This window comes from Opisthocomus hoazin, chromosome Z, assembly GCF_030867145.1.
Source record: "Opisthocomus hoazin isolate bOpiHoa1 chromosome Z, bOpiHoa1.hap1, whole genome shotgun sequence".
Taxonomy (NCBI): domain Eukaryota; kingdom Metazoa; phylum Chordata; class Aves; order Opisthocomiformes; family Opisthocomidae; genus Opisthocomus; species Opisthocomus hoazin.
Window position 1 is genome coordinate 88,254,846 of NC_134454.1, and position 19,816 is coordinate 88,274,661.

Consider the following 19,816-nt stretch of genomic DNA (forward strand, 5'->3'; position numbering starts at 1 on the left):
GAGAACAGCTCTGTGGAGAGGGACCTGGGTGTCCTGGTGGACAACAGGTTGACCATGAGCCAGCAGTGTGCCCTGACTGCCAGGAAAGCCAATGGGATCCTGGGGTGCATCAAGAGGAGTGTGGCCAGCAGTTCGAGGGAGGTTCTCCTCCCCCTCTACTCTGCCCTGGTGAGGCCCCATCTGGAGTACTGCGTCCAGTTCTGGGCTCCCCACTTCAAGAAAGATGAGGAGCTACTGGAAAGAGTCCAGCAGAGGGCTACGAGGATGAGGAGGGGACTGGAGCATCTCTCCTACGAGGAGAGGCTGAGGGAGTTGGGCTTGTTCAGCCTGGAGAAGGGAAGGCTGAGGGGACCTTAGAAATGCCTATACAGATCTGTAGGGTGGGTGTCAGGAGGACGGGGCCAGACTCTTTTCAGTGGTGCTCAGTGACAGGACAAGGGGCAACGGGCACAAACTGAAGCAGAGGAAGTTCCGTCTGAAGATGAGGAAGAACTTCTTCCCTCTGAGGGTGACGGAGCACTGGCCCAGGCTGCCCAGGGAGGCTGTGGAGTCTCCTTCTCTGGAGATATTCCAGCCCCGCCTGGACGCGGTGCTGTGCAGCCTGCTCTGGGTGACCCTGCTTCGGCAGGGGGTTGGACTAGGTGACCCACAGAGGGCCCTGCCAACCCCGACCATTCTGTGATTCTATGTGATCAAATACACATTATAATAGATGTGCAGCCATTAGGCCAGCACTAGTGTCTTCAAGCTAGGAAAAACTCTTAAAAAACTGGAGAAGAGCTACAAGAGTGATAGAAGGGAAGGAAAATCTGCGCTGCAATCCAACAGCGAGGAACTCAACTCGTTTATCCCATCAGGGAAAAGACTCAAGGTAACGGGATTATTTTACTAGTGCTCTTTAAAGGTTGCTGATAATGAACTCTTCTGCCCAGAGGACAGAGTTGTGATGGCTGGAAAACAAAACTAGAATAAAAAATTGGAGTATTTTCAACTGTGCTGGGGGGATATTTTAGAATGGAAAGACTCGCTAGAATCCACAACAGTTATTCCCAGGTTTAAAAATCTCTAATCCAGATAGGATATAGATATTTTTAACATGTGATTTTAAGTGACTGAGCTTGTTTGTTACATTCCTGTTTCCAAACGAAATAGAAACAAGCTGGAATTCAACATCTGTGTTTACAGAAACCCAGTGAGAATGAAAACAGCCCATGAAACACAGGTAGAGGCAAGCGGAGCAGGTTATGCAACGGCCAAGCAGCACAACCTCCATCTCTGGTGCCTACACTGGTACTTCTTGCATCCCTTGCTCATCTCTCTTCAGGAAACACCTTTGAAGGTGCTTCAGCTATAACAGTATCTGCTTTGAAGGATCTCTGGGGAAGATGTTCAGTAGGAAGCACTCACCATGGCTTCAGCCCTTATTTAAGTGTCACGCTGGAACCAGCTGCTTATGATATCTTGCTCCAATCCTCCCCTAATCTTACAAGGAGAAGATGATGGCATTTAGGATTTTCCAGGCTTTGAAGGAGTTGGCCAGGCTTTGAGTCATCCTAGCTCATCAGCTGAGGAGATTAGGTGCTACCAAAAGCCCTGGGAAGAGCTGTTGGTACTCACCCAGATCTGATGTTTTAAACTCTATCGCAAAATGGAATAAGAAGGGCTACTCTAAAATTAAGAAGTCAGAGACAAAAGCCATAAGGAAGAGATTAAAGGATGTTTTTTCAGTAACAAAATCATAACTAAGATGGATTTGCAGAAACTGCAGCCCCAGCTCAAGTTGATAAAGCTGTCACCTTGGTCTCACTCTGAAGCATCTGATGTCTTTGGGTATCATTTCCAGAGCGAGGGCATCCCACCACAACCACAGTGCGGTCTTGCTAGTGAAGGTGGAAAGTGTTTCTTGCGCCTGAGTTCAGTCTCACAACACTCCCCATGCTGTTGGTTGTTATCAGAACTACTCAAATATCTTTATCAGATTTTTTTTGTGTAAAGTGATTTTTGGTTAACTGAACATGTCCAGAAGGAAACTGGTCTTCTCCATCTTCCCTCTGATAAGGAACCACGGGGAGCAATTGAAAGCTAATGTCAGAAAAGGGAGCCTGCACTGCTCAGTGGAAAATATTTATAATGAAACCATTTATTGTCATGGTAAAGTACATATTATTTGCTGCAGGCACTTCTACGACAAGGGAAAGCTTTTGCTTTGTTTCCAGGCTTTTCAAAAGCATTTCTTTGGTCATTAAATCACCCTTTCCTCTGAGCACTCGAAGGGGATTTGCAATCAAGAACAAAGAGAAGGAGGTTTTCCCCAGCTGCACCACCTTCGAAATAAAGCATCCTTTCAGCCTCTAAAAGCTTGTGCTGCAGCCAGCTACTGAACTGAGCCCTGTGCCAAAAAAGCATCTTCTGATTTGGTGCTGGAGAAAAGAAAATTGCTGACTCCATACGTCCCTGTGCAGGTGCAATACACATGCCAAGAGTAACCGCTTTTCCGACTCTTGGTGCAGCTGAGAGCCAACACGCTTACAGACTGAGCGTCCTTTTGAGAAGCATACCCCAAAACCACATTTCATCTGAGCACCTAGCACAGCTGAAGCTTTCTTGACCACGCAGTCCCTGCAGCTTCTCGCTTGAACCCACCATCCCAGGGCTTACCCACAAGGGGCTGTTGGCTGGGGCGGGTGCTGCTGGGCAAAGCGCCCTAGAAAAGCCTCGTCTGGGCACTATTCCACCATAAAATACCCAGCTAACCCCAGACGTGTTATTTTTTTTTTAAATCTTCAAAAGAAACCCCTCTTCAGGTTGTCACACAAAAAGCACTATTCTAGAGTAACAGCTGCAAACCAACTTTTTCTATGCAAGTATTGAGTAGAAAAGCCCTAAGTTTTTTTTCCAATCTCAGCATCAAAGAAACCACCTTCAGTTGTTAGAGCAGAAGAAGAAACATCACAGATTTAACCTGAGCAGCCACAAGCGTTCGCAGCAGGAAGCTGAACCCATACCTTAGTGCCTTAGCTTATGAGAATGGGTGTGAAGGTTATTCAGAATGAACCTGACCAGCAAAGAAATTCAGGGTAAAAGGTTAATTTTCACTATTTGCAAAAACCCTCTACGCTCTGAAGCCTCTTTCTGCCACTAGAAAGCTTTCTTGTACGATGGCGGCAGCGTTGGGCCACATTCATCTCAAGAGATCCAGAAAGCTTAGGAGTATGTATGCAGTGGTGGGGGGGGGAAGTTAAGTCCACATCACAGCTCCAAACCTTAAAAAAGGGTTGTTACCACCAGCCTAGCTGCTGTTGGGGCTGTGCCTCTGCTTGGAAAGGACGAGCTGGTCCCCACGCAGGTCATACTCTGCACATAGCTACACCACCAGCCACTACGACCAGCTGCAATGGCCACAGACCACATGGCAGATGGGCTGAGGAAGGACATCTTCCTAATATTTACAGCATCTAAGACAGCCTTCTCCAGTGTTCTGCATTACACGCCACAAGGAATCACTGTACATACATGAAGCTCTGGCAAAATCATGGTTATTCAGTGCCCTTATTTCAGATGGGTCTGGGTTTGCGGAGATTCTTTGTGGTTGGCAGCACAAAAGGCACCAAGACTGGGCATCCTCCTGACACGAGGCAGTCGGTGCTCCTGCAGGGATGTCCACCTGCCCTTGTTGCCCCATGACATGGTTAAAAAGCAAATTTTAGGGGCATTCAGTGACAAAAAAAACCCAAAACTAAAGAATAGAAATGAAGTCTTTCCCCTTCAGATTTGTGAAGGGCAAGCTTTAACCAGTGTGACCACCTACGCAACAGGAGACGTGACAAATACCCATACCTTTCTCAGTAGGTCTTTCTCCTTAACGTAACTGTCTTCCACCACCTTCCTCTCACCATGAGCTTTTTCAAGCTCCAGCCGGAGGCGCTCTGTCTCTTCTTGCAAGCTGACAAGCTGGTTGCCGTCACCCCGGTGGCTCTGCTGATATTGCACCAGCTCCTTCTTCAGTTTTTCCACCTCGGAGGAGTGGGCAGATGTGAGCGCAGAGAGCTGCTCATTCAGAAGTTTGTATTCCTTGTTCTGCAGCCAACATCCCAAAAAGAAGAAAACAAGACCATAAGCAAGATGGATGCATGCACTGATGCCCTACAAAAGCGACCATCAAAAATCCTTGAGCATGGTGGGTAACAAACTTCCCATAACAAACATTTCCCTAAGTATGCTAATAAAGCTCATAAAGCTAGAAATTCCAGAACTGTGACAAAAGCTCAAGAATATTTTGGTAACCATTATAAAAGCATTTGTTAAATTGATGTTACACTTGAAGTAAGGGCAAATAACGCTTGACAACACTGGCAACCAGACCGAAAACCCAACACTTATTACAGCTTCCAAACAATGTCATTTAATGCAACTGGTTTGCAATTCTTTTTTGGTCTGTATTATGGGGTTTGCAGCTTATCCTTTTATTCCTGACTCCTATGCTCGCAGGAACATGGGGCGACAATGCACTGTAGTGTAATTGCAGCCTTGAGCACACAGAGCTCCCTAAACCCCAGCCTTAAGACACAGTCTCTTTAATTTGCTCAGATTCTCTCTTTTAAAGCATTTAGCAATGATTTTCTCCCAAGCCTTGAGACCTGAAAAATCAGCAGCTTTGATTTTTGTGGTTCAAATCAAAGTCAATGGGAACTACATGGTGACCAATAAAACATCGTCATTACTAGACAGCCCCAGAAACAACGAGTTTACAACAGACCAAGAGCTTCAGTGAAGAGACAACTAAGTAGCTTTGCTAATGGCAGGTAGATAACCACGAGAGCAAAGGAACCGTTTTGAAATTTAAAATGTAGTCTGCTTTTTAAAGTTTCTTTTTTGAAAGCTTTCAATACAGCTTTAAAGATCTCGGCTCATATCACTCACTGGACAAGAAATCCAAAAGGCTTTCCTTTCTTAAACAGGACTTCGGTGGATATTTCACTCGAGCATCAGAAATACCAGTTCTGGTCTTTCCTGCTCTTGCTGGAAAATATTTGGCAAGAAATTGCTGTCCAGACCAGATGAGCGTCCTGGTAATCTGCAACTTAGTCTTTTGCTGTTTCTCAGAGCTTTAGTCACCAAACAGAATCACACCATCTTGGGAGAAGCTGCTCCTTCCATCCAGAAGCTTTTAGTTCCCATGGAGGCTAAGAAAAGCTTGAGGGGAAGCAGCCAGGAGACAAAAGTCTTAAGAGACACAAATGTATGATTTCAAAAAGTCAATGGACTAGGGAAGTCCTGATACACTTTTGATTGGTCAAGATAAGCAGCAAAGGTGCAAAGTCACAGATCCTGAGATGCAACTTCTTCCTCCAAGATGTTCACCAGAGTCAAGTAAGCAAGAAAAAAAAAAAAATCCAATGTAAATAAAGTATGGTCTATCTCTGCAAGAGTTACAGGCTCCTGCTAGCTCCCATTTAACAGTTTTCAAAGAACTTTACAGCCTGAAAAAGAAAAGAACCACCCCTGAAAGTAGAGAATTTTATCTTCTAGGTCTAACACAGGTTTTTCCAGACCAGGCTGACCCCTGTGCAGATGCATGGGGAGTTGGCAGATACTGAAATTCCCACCCACACTTAGGATCAGTCTCTTTTAGATCCCCAGCGTGGCTTGTAGGATCGTTTCTTCTATCACCATAGATGATCACAAGTAAACGAGGGTCATCAACATCTTTTCCTTCGTTCCCTTTTAAGGAATTACCAATGAACACCAAAATCCAGCGTTCATGTGGTATTAAGGAATTAACATTTCTGCATGACCAAAGCCATTTACAGAAGAGATCCATTGCAAGAGAAAAGCTTTGCAGAGACCAGCAATAATCACTCCAGTTCACAAATCCCTGCTGCTTCCCCCAGTCTCTGATCGCTCTCCGACACACGTTTCATGGCTTTGTGTCCCAAGGTTTATGTATATCATTTTACACACCTGCCAACTGAGATCTCAGTCCAGACCTAAGATACATGCACAGGAATGCTTTTTCTTGTTAGCTACGAGAGACATGACAGAGCATTTACTGTCGCACACCGAAATTTCTCCTCCCCCTCTACTCTGCCCTGGTGAGGCCCCATCTGGAGTCCTGTGTCCAGTTCTGGGCTCCCCACTTCAAGAAAGATGAGGAGCTACTGGAGAGAGTCCAGCGGAGGGCTACGAGGATGGTGAGGGGACTGGAGCATCTCTGCTACGAGGAAAGGCTGAGGGAGCTGGGCTTGTTCAGCCTGGAGAAGAGAAGGCTGACAGGGGACCTTAGAAATGCCTCTAAATATCTGCAGGATGGGTGTCAGGAGGACGGGGCCAGACTCTTTCCAGTGGTGCCCAGTGACAGGACAGGGGGAAACAGGCACAAACTGAAGCAGAGGAAGTTCCAGCTGAAGATGAGGATGAACTTCTTCCCTCTGAGGGTGACGGAGCCCTGGACCAGGCTGCCCAGGGAGGCTGTGGAGTCTGCTCTGGAGATATTCAAGCCCCGCCTGGACAAGGTCCTGTGCAGTCTGCTATGGGTGATCCTGCTTTGTCAGGGGGGTTGGACTGGGTGACCCACAGAGGTCCCTTCCAATGTCTGCCATTCTCTGATTCTGTGAAATGGCCGGTCCCTACTACAATTGGAGAATGTTCAAGAGACCTCATTAAACTTGAACTTGCTTTATTTTAAATCATTATCCAGCCCAGCAGAGCTGGGACACTCCTGGTTTCAACTGAGGCTCCAGAAACCAACTCAGAGTTTATTTTGCTGCCAATGGCAGATGTAACAACTTCATCACTACCGGTACTCAAAGTAGTTTTCTTCACAATAAATGCTCACAGAGACCCTGCCGCTTGCAGAGAGAGTGCAGGGAGCTCACTCAGAGTCGAAATATTGACATGTGAACACGTAACACTAAATCAGGTAACAGCTTTAGAAGTGTTTCAGGCAGCTACAGCATACACATTTTAAAAAACTCACTTCACTGAAAAGAACCAAAAAAGCCAGGCAGTCTCCAATGTGGATAGAAAAAAGTGGTTCAGCGCTGATATTTTGCAGAAAAACAGATATAAGCCTTTCTTGTGTGTGCAAAAAATCCCTCACCTGATTTAGAAACAGAGTTAAATAGGCCCAGTTACGGATGCTGGAGCACGCAAGCCGAGGCTGCCATACAATAATAGGTTTCAGTGTTTACAAAGAAAGATCTTCTCTTCCTCAGGGGCACACCGAGTATTGCATCTCTATTCACGCATGAGCTAAAGTATCAGAAACAGGAATCTTTTTTTCCATGGGTAGTCAGAAAAACCATTCAACTGCAGCTCTCCACGTTACCTGCTAATCTCTTTTTCTTAAAAAGTTAACTGGCATTTTAAAAGGTCATGTTTATAGACTAGCAACGACTGAAATCAAGATACTTCAGGGAAAATATGATGCAACGAACTCACTGCTGCCAGGAAAAAAATCCAGTGCACTGAAAAGAAAGTCCACTGGAACGGTGCTCATTGGCACATCCAAGGCATCCCAGGGAAACCTGTCAGTCCTGAAGTGATGGCTAAAATTAGCTCACCGGACAGACTCCCACGAGTAATACAGAGCAGCAACTCTTCCCTGCCAAAGTTACGCAGAAAGCATCAAAGCAACTCCTTCAAAACGGGCTGCGCAGAGACCGAGGGAGATCAAGATGAGCTCCAGCCCATTATTTCTGCCTGCTTAGAAGCTCTCCGTGTCTCCTTCCCTAAAGCAGACCTTTCTGCCGCTTGCATAAACCGTGACAGGAAAGTCAATGTTAAACACGGACTGTTTTTTCTTTATTGTTCCACCCTCGCACTTTTGCCAGCAGTAAATGGCAAGTGATTAAAAAAAAAATAAATATAGCTGCTCCATCGCCAAGTCCAGCGGCTCAGCAGACCTAACGCAGATATTCACGGTCATTGCACAAGTCCAGCCCAAATATGTGGGCCTGAAACAACTCATCCTAATTAATTCCACCAAATACCCTCCAGATGAAGGGTCACAGCAAACAGGTTTGATATACTGATTATATATAACCTTCTGCCTACGGTTTTCCATTCCAAAGCCACAGTTTGTCTGCAAAATCAAAGTATGCAAGCTGGCTTTTTAAAATTTAACACACCGGTATAAAAGTCAGAGTCCACTGCGGTGCACGCTTTGCAGCCAATTCATACAGCAACGAAAGCGGCTGGCAGTAATGCAAATCCCCAGGAGTCTTGACTCTGTAGTATCTGAGCCAACGCAGAGTCACAGAATCATAGCATGGTTTGGGTTGGAAGGGACCTTCAAGATCACCTGGTTCCAACCCCCCTGCCATCAGCAGGGACATCTTCCACCAGCCCAGGCTGCTCAGAGCTCCATCCAAACTGGCCTTGAACCCCACCAGGGAGGGAGCAGCCACAGCTTCTCTGGGCAACCTGCGCCAGGGCCTCACCACCCTCATGGGGAAGAATTTCTTCCTAATATCTAATCTAAATCTGCCCTCTTTTAGCTTAGAGCCATTCCCCCTTCTCCTATCACTACACACCCTTGTGAAAAGCCCCTCTCCATCCTTCCTGTCGGCCCCTCCAGGCACTGGCAGCTGCTCTAAGGTCACCCTGGAGCCTTCTCTGAGAAGTGCTCCAGGCCTCGGATCATCTCCATGGCCCTCCTCTGGACCCACTCCAACACATCCATGTCCTTCTTGTGTTGGGGGCCCCAGAGCTGGACACAGGACTCCAGGTGGGGTCTCATGAGAGCAGAGTAAAGGGGCAGAATCCCCTCCCTCGACCCGCTGGCCACACTGCTCTTGATGCAGCGCAGGATACCCAGTCATTTCCCATCACCTTCATCACAAGAGCTCTTACGGCGTACAGTGATGGGAGAGACTTAAGGCTGCAAGGAGACGGTGTGTGATGCATGAGGGTCCCTCACACATCCCAAACAGTGTGATAAACTGCAATAACTGATAACTGGTACTAGGAAAAAGTAGGTATCCTGACTCAGAGAACATTTCCCCTGCCTGTAAAAGGGCATTTTAAGGATATGGGTGGATATTAATTTCTCCATTAATACCAGCGGGCACACTGGGCTCTACTCAGCGTTTTTTACACTCATCCCTGAAGTCCTTGCAGAGGCCTGGAAGCAACAGAGGGCATCTACCAGAGTAACTTACACACTCATGTCAGTAGGTGAGAAAACCCTTCTCCTAAGCGTGCAATCCGACTATTATTCTGTAGCTCATTAACGACCTCTCTGTGATCAAGCGGACACAGCAAGACCATCAAGACATCCCCACAGGCATCCATCACTTCCATCGTGCCATCTGACACCTCATCATGGCTCTTACTTCTGAACAGTTCTTACATCCAGGAACACAACTGTGCTCAAACTACTCTGCAAAGTGAGTATTTGCCCAATTACCTTTTACCTTCCAGGTAACGTGACTCACAAGATATATGGTTCAGTACAACACACCGTGGCAGACGCTCTGCATCCTCAGTCCTTGCAAAGCAGAAAGCGTAAGGGGACAACCCAGCCCAAAGCCTGTTCAACACACGGACCTCACGCGGCGCTGGCTTGGGTTTTCAAGAAACAGCTTTCAAAATTGCCATCTTATCTTCCTCTCTGCAGCCTTCTGGGCAGTTCTCACAACAATTACAATGCAGCTTTTGCAGTTTACTGAGCAAGCTCTTCAGACAGCAAGGTGGAGACCCAAGATCCAAGTGCATCTGCACTTCGATGGTGGTGTCCCACCCTTACGACTGTCTGGCCAGCAGCAGCAGAAGGCTGCCACCACCATGACGTCCTTCCCAGACATCACAGTAAGATAAAATCCTTCCCAGGAAGGAGAACAGAGGAAAGGTAGAGCAGAAGCAGGACCACACTTGGCCCAGCACAGCTGGGGGACGTACCTGCTCATCGATCTTCCTTTGAAGTTGGACTACCTTGTTCTCCATGCCAATGTTGAGCTTCTTCAGGTGCTGTGCTGAGCGGGCCTCAATCTTCAGCGCCTTCAGCTCCTGCCTGGCTTTCATACGTCGGTAGTAGCACTGCAGGGTGATGGTGGCATCCCTGACCCGGTGGAACCGAGTGCGGGCCAGCCAGCCACGGGCATACTTCTGCAGGATGATGGCTTTGTGCTCCATGCGGACCTACAAAACATGGGCAGAAATGGGACAATGAAGGGAGAAGTGACCTGTAGCAGCAGCACTGGTTTGGCTGCAACACGGCACTCAACAATTCCCAATCTGCCTTGAAAAGGGCTCCTCCTCCCAGCAGAAGTGTCCTGATGGAGGCTGTTATTCTGCATCCTCTTTCATAGACAGGAAGGGGTACTTCAGTCCCCCTCTCCCAGGTGGTTTCTCCAGTCACTGCACTCAACTGATGCAGGCAGGACACATCCTGCCCTCTCTTAGCAACCACACTGCTCTCTAAAAACAGTCAAGACCTGCTTGGCCAGCGAAATCATAGCATTACAGACTCATTAAGGTTGGAAAAGACCTCTAAGATCATTACGTCTAAACATCACCCCAGCATCACCATGCCTACTAAACCATGTTCTGAAGTGCCACATCTACACGGTTTTTGAGCACCTCCAGGGACGGGGACTCCACCACTGCCCTGGGCAGCCTGTTCCAATGCCTGACTGCTCTTTCAGTAAAGAAATTTTTCCTCAGGGGATATGACCCTGGCTGGAGAGAAGAGGACTCAATGGGGATAAGGGACATCTCGGCTCAAGTGAGACTTCATGGACCACCTCGAAACTGTACTCAGATCCACAGCTAACAGAATAAATAGCCATTAACAGACACACCAGCACTTACTGTCCTAGTTTTGGCTCGGAAACTCACTGTCCCTTCAGCATCAGATATAACTCACACCAGAACAGGCTTGTAGATTTTTTTTTTCCCCCTCATAATTTATACTGCAGATAAACATTGCCCCGGTGAAATTTCTTATCACATAGGTAACCTTCAAACAAAACCCTGGAGTCCTTTCACTACAGTCTGCAGCCAGTTCTCTTGCATGATTCAATTTCTACAAACTGGTATGTGGTTCTGTGAAACTTCTGGCACTTCTGCATTGGATTTTTCCCCCCAAAACTTTCAGCAATCTTTTCAGTAGGTGGCAATTCATTTCCTTCCTCTAAAACTGAAGGCTGACGCATTAGAGATACCACCAGCACGTTGTTAATAACTTACTTTTGTTGATCTATGCTGCAGTATTATGAGGAAAGAAATACCAGGAGAATTTGAAGATTACAAGACACTTTGCTGTTATTAATCTGGGATAAGTTTTATCAGAAACGGTACTACATCAGCTTCTCTTACAAATCTTTTGTTGCACCCTAAGGCTTTCTCAGCATTTGCAAATTCTAATTCAGAATAAAGTGCTTGTGTGAACTTAGGATGCAGTACGAGTTACTCTCAAATGAGCTTTGTATGTCTCCAGACTTGGCATTCTCACAGACAGAGATGGCTGGGGTGCCCAAAGAGCAAGAAGAAACCCTACTGCATTGCCTTGGGGACCTATTCCAGCCTTACAGCGAAGTCTTGGTGGGCACTGGGCATGCCCTGACCCCATGGAGCATCACCTGCAGCTCTGCATCTGTTGCTGAGCATGAACTCACACCTATATCCAACACCTATAGCCAGGTGCTCCAGACATTAAGGATGTTCAGATTTGAGAGGCCTGACCTTCAGCCACTTTTATACCCGCTTAACATTTTGGGTTCTCTTGCATCACACAGAATTTAAATGCTGGACCAGCTGCCTCCCCTGCAGAGGCTTCCAACTGAAAAAACAGATGCTGAAAAAGCAGCACAACATCAGCATCCAGCTGCTCTGGTTCAGACGATATCCTTCATCTTGCTGGTCCAAGTAACCTCCATCATCTCCAGGAGCAGGCTCTACCCTCATGGCTCATCGTGTCTCTGACTTGTTTGAGTACCCCCGTGACCACAATCAGGCAGAAATGTAGTTGACTACCAAAGTAGGGCTGGATCTGAGCAGTGGACAGAAGATTCCCCAAAGCTGTTCTCTTTCCTGACAGACCATTTCTCACTGTATCACTTGCTGTCATCAAACCTTTACTTCCTTGCTTTCAGCTCCTGCTTTGACACAGAAAGCTAATGGAGAGAACTAATTAAAGAGGGATCTATACTAATAAACAACCTGATGCCTTCCACGACAGACCCTACTGATCTTCCTCCCATGTTGGAAACGGCATCTGCAGCATGGCTCAGACACAAATTCGGTTTGCCACGGAGGTTTCTGCAGAGCATGGGTTAGGTCAAGTGACATTTCCAGATTTCCGCAATACCTTCCGGCATCCCAATGACTACATTCATTTAGCTGCTCTGCTGAGGTGCTGCTGCCAAAATCAATTCTGCTTGCACAGCTTTAAATGGCAACGCTTGCCGTCACCGTGCGCTCTCCAGAAACACCAGAGGCAGTCAGCCACAAGAAATACATTGTCATGCTATGCCAGCGGAGGTAAATAGAAAGGCTCTTCCTACTCTTTCCTAATGCAAAGACACTCCGTGGAATCATACCTTGCGATAAATCCTCCTGACAAACATGCCCCGAGCAAAAGCCTGAATGGTGACGGTTGTGTTGCGGACCCTCTGGAAAGCTCGGAGGATCCGCAGCATTCGGTACTGCTTCTGGAAGATGATTGCGGCTCTTGTCCTCCTCAGGTGCTCCATGAGTCTGCAAAGCACAGGGAAAAGTTTAGCAGTAAAACTAAACCCCACTTTGTTCTGTCCTAATAAGTTTTAAACTTAACAGAGAGAAAAGCCTTTTGTCCAAAAGCAGCCTGAAGGTATTCAAGAAAGACCATGACAGCAGTAGGGCTAAGAACAGAGCAGCTGCTGGCATGTCCCCATTAGAATAATGGGAGCACCTATGCAATCACACAGTGTCCATGGCAACCAGCAGCACTGGAACCAGAAATCAACACACCTCATTATTCCTAAACAGCATTATTCCTAAACAGCATTAAAACCAAGTACTTCCCAGATTTTACTTCCCAGATTTTCCCTTGATTCGAACTCTCTGCCTTGCCTACTTGAGCGCACCATCATCCAGGTTGGCTCCATCACTTCTGTTTTGGTTTCGGCTGCCGCCAGCAACAAAAGCGCCACGCGGTCGCCCCTCCACCCACCGGCGTACGGACAAGAATGGAAAGAAAGAGGCAGAAACCGGTGGGTCGGGATAAGGGCAGTTTAACAGAACAGCAAACAGAGAGAAACAGGAACAATAACGATACAAATAAGGAGAAAACACAACCACGAACCGCACGACCCAGACAGCCGCTCTCCCCAACAGGACCGGCACCGCACGCTCCCAAGCCGCGAGTGAGTCCCCGCCGAACCGCACGACCCAGACAGCCGCTATCCCGGACAGGACCGGCGCCGCGCGCTCCCCAGCCACGAGAGAGTTCCCGCCGCACCACCCCCCCCCCCCACCAGAACCCAGTGTGATGGACATGGTATGGAATACCGGGCTCTGTTTGGCCAGGTGGGGTCAGCCCCCACCCCCCGGCTGTGCCCCTTCCTGGAGTCCGGTGAAAATTAACCCTGTCCCGGCCAAACCCAGGACATTATCCACCCCTTATTCCATACCATCTACGTCGTGCCCAGGTCCCCCATCGTCCAGTTATCACCACCACTTCTCCTGTCTCCAGACATCATTCCCTTAGTCTATGGATCGTCACTCTAAAGTGTCCCTTGAGTTCATTTAATCCATGACTTCAGGCTCCATCTGTCGTAATGGTCTTCCGTAGCAGGAGAGGTCATGTGTGGTGATGGGCGGTCACTTGCTGCATCCGGAGCTCACAGCTGATGTATCTGGTGCGGCCCATGCCCACAGTCTGCAGGAGATGTTGATCTTGATGAAGTTGCTGGATGCCAGTTGTTGAAAACCAGGTCCAGTTCCATCATCGCTGTGCTCTGCTAGGTTTTCATCAAAAAAAGTCCATCCTTCTTTCATCTGGACGATTCTTACTATGCTACTACTGGTACGAAATAGAACAATTATAACACTGATAACAGACAGTGACAGGGTTATTCAACAATTAACTTTATACAATTTATTTATGGACTATTCTCACCCAAAATCAAATCCCCATGAGGTACACATCGGACTTCCCCATCCTTCCGCATCACCCACCAGGTACACCCAGGTCCTTGAGCAAAAGCAATCCCCCGGACGGGCTTGCCTTTGCCCGAGGCAGGACTAACCCAAACCGTCTTCCCTAACATGTTCCGCATGTGCGCTACAGGGACTTTATCCCCTTCTACGGGGTGCTGAGGTTTTAACTGGGCAGGACCAGCCCGGTTGGTGGACCCTCTGGTGTTAACCAACCAGGTGGCCTTTGCTAAATGAGTATCCCAGTTTTTGAAAGTCCCACCCCTCATTGCCCTCAAAGTGGTTTCTAGCAGCCCATTGTACCGCTCGATCTCTCCAGAGGCTGGTGCATGGTAGGGGATGTGACACACCCACTCGATACCGTGTTCTTTGGCTAAGGTGTCTAGGAGGCTGTTACGAAAGTGAGTCCCGTTGTCCAACTCAATTCTTTCAAGAGTGCCATGTCGCCACAGGACTTGTTTTTCCAGGCCCAGGATGGTATTCCGGGTGGTAGCATGGGGCACAGGGTAGGTTTCCAGCCATCCAGTGGTGGCCTCCACCATTGTGAGCACATAGCGCTTGCCTTGGCGGGTTTGTGGCAGTGTGATGTAGTCAATCTGCCAAGCCTGCCCGTATTTATATTTTAGCCATCGTCCTCCATACCACTGAGGCTTTACCCGCTTGGTTTGCTTGATTGCAGTGCATGTCTCACATTCATGGATAACCTGTGCGATGGTGTCCATGGTCAAGTCCACCCCTCGGTATGTCGCGTCTCTTCCTTGGTGGCCCGAGGTGTCATGGGCCCACCGAGCTATAAAGAGTTCACCCTTATGTTGCCAATCCAGATCCACCTGAGCCACTTCAGTCTTAGCAGCCTGATCTACCTGGTAGTTTTTTTGATGTTCTTCTGTGGCCCGACTCTTAGGGATGTGGGCGTCCACGAGACGCACTTTTACAACCAACTGCTCTAGGCGGGCAGCAATATCTTGCCACAGTGGGGCAGCCCAGATAGGTTTCACAGAATCACAGAATAGTAGGGGTTGGAAGGGACCTCTGTGGGTCATCTAGTCCAACCCCCCTGCCGAAGCAGGGTCACCTACAGTAGGCTGCACAGGATCTTGTCCAGGCGGGTCTTGAATATCTCCAGAGAAGGAGACTCCACAGCCTCCCTGGGCAGCCTGGGCCAGGGCTCCGTCACCCTCAGAGGGAAGAAGTTCTTCCTCATGTTCAGACGGAACTTCCTGTGCCTCAGTTTGTGCCCATTGCCCCTTGTCCTGTCACTGGGCACCACTGAAAAGAGCTTGGCCCCATCCTCCTGACACCCACCCTTCAGATATTTGTAGGCATTTATAAGGTCCCCTCGCAGCCTTCTCTTCTTCAGGCTGAACAAGCCCAGTTCCCTCAACCTCTCCTTGTAGGGGAGATGCTCCAGTCCTCTCACCATCCTCGTAGCCCTCCGCTGGACTCTCTCCAGTAGCTCTTCATCCTTCTTGAACTGGGGAGCCCAGAACTGGACACAGTACTCCAGATGAGGCCTCACCAGGGCAGTGTAGAGGGGAAGGAGAACCTCTCTCGTCCTGCTGGCCACACTCTTCTTGATGCACCCCAGGATCCCATTGGCTTTCTTGGCAGCCAGGGCACACTGCTGGCTCATGGTTAACCTGTCGTCCACCAGGACACCCAGGTCCCTCTCCGCAGAGCTGCTCTCCAGCAGGTCCACCCCAAGCCTGTACTGGTGCATGAGGTTGTTCCTCCCCAGGTGCAGGACCCTGCCCTTGCCCTTGTTGAACCTCATCAGGTTCCTCTCTGCCCAGCTTTCCAGCCTGTCCAGGTCACGCTGAATGGCAGCACAGCCTTCTGGTGTATCTACCACACCTCCCAGTTTGGTGTCGTCAGTAAACTTGCTGAGGGTACATTCTAACTCTTCATCCAGGTCGTTGAGGAAGAAGTTAAACAAGACTGGGCCCAGTACTGACCGCTGAGGGACACCACTTGTCACCAGCCTCCAACTAGACTCAGCGCCGCTGATGACAACCCTCTGAGTTCTGCCATTCAGCCAGTTCTCAATCCACTTCACCGACCACTCATCCAGCCCACACTTCCTCAGCTTCCCCAGGAGGACATCATGGGAGACTGTGTCGAAAGCTTTGCTGAAGTCAAGGTAGACAACATCCACGGCTCTCCCTTCATCTACCCAGCCAGTCATGTCATCGTAGAAAGCTATCAGATTGGTCAGGCATGATTTCCCCTTGGTGAATCCATGCTGACTACTCCTGATAACCTTCTTTTCTTCCACTTGCTTCATGATGGCCTCCAGGATAAGCTGCTCCATCACCTTACCCGGGATGGAGGTGAGGCTGACCGGCCTGTAGTTCCCTGGGTCCTCCTTCTTGCCCTTTTTGAAGATTGGAGTGACACTGGCCTTTCTCCAGTCCTTGGGCACCTCTCCTGTCCTCCAGGACCTCTCAAAGATGATGGAGAGTGGCTCAGCAATGACATCCGCCAGCTCCCTCAGCACTCGTGGGTGCATTCCATCAGGGCCCATGGATTTGTGGACATTCAGATCGCTTAAGCGATCCCTCACACAGTCCTCCTCGACCAAGGGAAAGTTGTCCTCTTTGTAGGCTTCTTCTCTTACCTCCGGGTCCTGGGATTCCTGAGGGCCAGTCTTAGCACTGAAGACTGAAGCAAAGAAGGCATTCAGTAGCTCTGCCTTCTCCACATCCTCCGTCACCAGGACACCCGCCTCATTCAGCAGCGGCCCCACGTTGTCCCTAGCCTTCCTTTTGCTGCTGATGTAGTTGAAGAAGCCCTTCTTGTTGTTTTTGACATCCCTTGCCAGCTTCAATTCCAGGTGAGCCTTGGCCTTCCTCGTCGCATCCCTGCATGCTCTCACCACGTTTCTGTACTCTTCCCAAGTGGCCTGTCCCTCTTTCCACATTCCATGGACCTTTCTCTTCTGCCTGATCTCCGCTAGAAGCTCCTTGTTTAACCATGTAGGTCTCCTGCCTCCTTTGCTAAATTTCTTTCTCAAGGGGATGCATTGCTCCTGAGCATGGAAGAAGTGTTGTTTAAAGAGCGACCAGCACTCATGGACCCCCCTGCCTTCGAGAGCCCTGGCCCATGGGATTCCTCCCAGTAGCTCCTTGAAGAGGGCAAAGTCAGCCCTCCTGAGGTCCAGGGTTTTGATCCTGCTTATCGCCCTGCTTCCTCCACGCAGGATCCTGAACTCGACCATTTCATGGTCACTGCAGCCGAGTCTACCTCCAACCTTCACACAGGTTTGCCTCTGCCCTGCCAGTTGTTCTTCTTCCATTGCTGCAGCCACCCCCACAAGGCATTGGCCACCATCCAGGAGTCGGTGTAAAGATAGAGCACCGGCCACTTCTTTTGACTGGCGATGTCTAAAGCCAGCTGGATGGCTTTCACCTCTGCAAACTGGCTGGACTCACCTTCTCCCTCGGCAGTTTCTGCGACTTGTCGTGTAGGGCTCCATATGGCAGCCTTCCACCTCCGCTGCTTCCCCACAATGCGACAGGACCCATCCTTGAACAGGGCATACTGTTTCTTATCTTCTGGCAGCTGGTTATACAGTGGGGCCTCTTCAGCACGTGTCACCTCCTCCTCTGGCGATGCTCCAAAATCTTTGCCTTCTGGCCAGTCCATGATTACCTCCAGAATTCCTGGGCGACTGGAGTTTCCCATTCGGGCACGCTGGGTGATCAGCACGACTCACTTACTCCACGTAGCATCGGTGGCATGATGCGTAGAGGGGACCCTCTCTTTGAACATCCAGCCCAGGACCGGCAACCGTGGTGCTAGGAGGAGCTGTGCTTCAGTGCCGACCACTTCTGAAGCAGCTCGAACGCCTTCATATGCTGCCAGAATCTCTTTTTCAGTGGGAGTATAGCGGGCCTCGGATCCTTTGTATCCCCGGCTCCAGAACCCCAGGGGTCGACCTCGAGTCTCCCCTGGTGCTTTCTGCCAGAGACTCCAGGTTGGGCCATTCTCCCCGACTGCGGTGTAGAGCACGTTTTTAACACCTTGCCCTGACTGGACTGGACCAAGGGCTACGGCATGAACGATCTCCCGTTTAATCTGTTCAACGCCTGTCGTTGCTCAGGGCCCCATTCAAAATCATTCTTCTTCCGGGTCACGTGGTACAGAGGACTTACAATTTGGCTGTAATTTGGGATGTGCATCCTCCAAAAACCCACAACACCTAAGAAGGCCTGTGCTTCCTTTTTGCTGGTTGGTCGAGACATAGCTGCTATTTTGTTGATGACATCCATTGGGATTTGACGGCGCCCATCCTGCCATTTTATTCCGAAAAACTGGATCTCTTGCGCAGGTCCCTTGACTTTACTTCGCTTAATGGCAAAACCGGCTTTCAGAAGGATCTGAACTATTTTCTCCCCTTTCTCAAAAACTTCCTCCGCTGTGTCACCCCATACAATGATGTCGTTGATGTACTGCAGATGTTCTGGAGCTTCACCCTTTTCCAGTGCAGTCTGGATTAGTCCATGGCAAATGGTGGGACTGTGTTTCCACCCCTGGGGCAGTCGATTCCAGGTGTACTGGATGCCCCTCCAGGTGAAAGCAAACTGTAGCCTGCACTCTGCTGCCAAAGGGATGGAGAAGAATGCATTAGTGATGTCAATTGTAGCATACCACTTGGCTGCCTTTGACTCCAGCTGATATTGAAGTTCTAGCATGTCTGGCACGGCAGCACTCAGCGGTGGTGTGACTTCATTCAGGCCACGGTAGTCTGTTGTCAGTCTCCACTCTCCAGTAGATTTTCTCACTGGCCATATGGGACTATTAAAGGGTGAGCGAGTTTTGCTGATCACTCCTTGACTCTCCAGCTGGCGGATCAGCTGATGAATGGGGAGAAGGGAGTCTCGGTTGGTACGATACTGTCGCTGGTGCACCGTTGTGGTTGCGATTGGCACCTGTTGTTCTTCAACCCTCAGCAACCCCACAACGGAAGGATCCTCCGAGAGACCAGGCAAAATGGACAGCTGTTTAATTTCTTCAGTCTCCACAGCAGCTATGCCAAAAGCCCACCAATACCCCTTTGGGTCCTTGAAATACCCTCTCCTAAGATAGTCTATCCCAAGGATGCACGGAGCCTCGGGGCCAGTTACAATGGGGTGCTTCTGCCACTCCTGCCCAGTGAGGCTCACTTCAGCCTCCAGTACACTCAGCTCTTGGGACCCCCCTGTCACTCCAGAAATACAAATGGACTCTGACCCTTTGAACTCTGATGGCATTAAAGTACACTGTGCACCAGAGTCCACTAGAGCTTTATACTCTTGTGGATCTGACATGCCAGGCCACCGAATCCACACCGTCCAATAAACATGGTTGTCCCTTTCCTCCACCTGGCTGGAGGCAGGGCCCCTCTAATCTTGGTCAGAGAATCTGCTGCTCACCTGCTGTAAAAATGACTTGGAGGTCCCCTCCAGAGGATCGGAATCAAGGTCAAACTGTCTACCTGGTCTGGAGAGCTGGCTTTTGGAAACTGGAGCAGCATTTTTCCTAACAGAATCCCCTTTGGTGATTGTTTTACCTCGCAACTCACGCACTCTTGCCTCTAGGGTTGAGGTGGGTTTTCCATCCCACTTCCTCATGTCCTCTCCGTGGTCACGCAGGTAAAACCACAGGGTGCCCCGTGGTGTGTAGCCTCTGTATTCCC

At 49.1% G+C, this 19,816-nt stretch overlaps 1 protein-coding gene across 2 annotated transcripts in view; it reads right to left on the reverse strand.

Annotated features, from left to right (window-relative positions):
- The window catches only part of LOC142358911 (unconventional myosin-Vb-like), a 165,594-nt gene that overhangs the window by 38,720 nt on the left and 107,058 nt on the right, over positions 1–19,816 (reverse strand). For both annotated transcript variants that reach the window (XM_075411545.1, XM_075411544.1), the window contains exons 20-22: positions 12,543–12,699; positions 9,901–10,140; positions 3,838–4,077 (exon numbers count right to left, since the gene is read on the reverse strand). In XM_075411545.1, the coding sequence (XP_075267660.1) occupies positions 3,838–4,077; positions 9,901–10,140; positions 12,543–12,699 (637 nt within the window). The remainder of the gene's footprint in view (positions 1–3,837; positions 4,078–9,900; positions 10,141–12,542; positions 12,700–19,816) is intronic.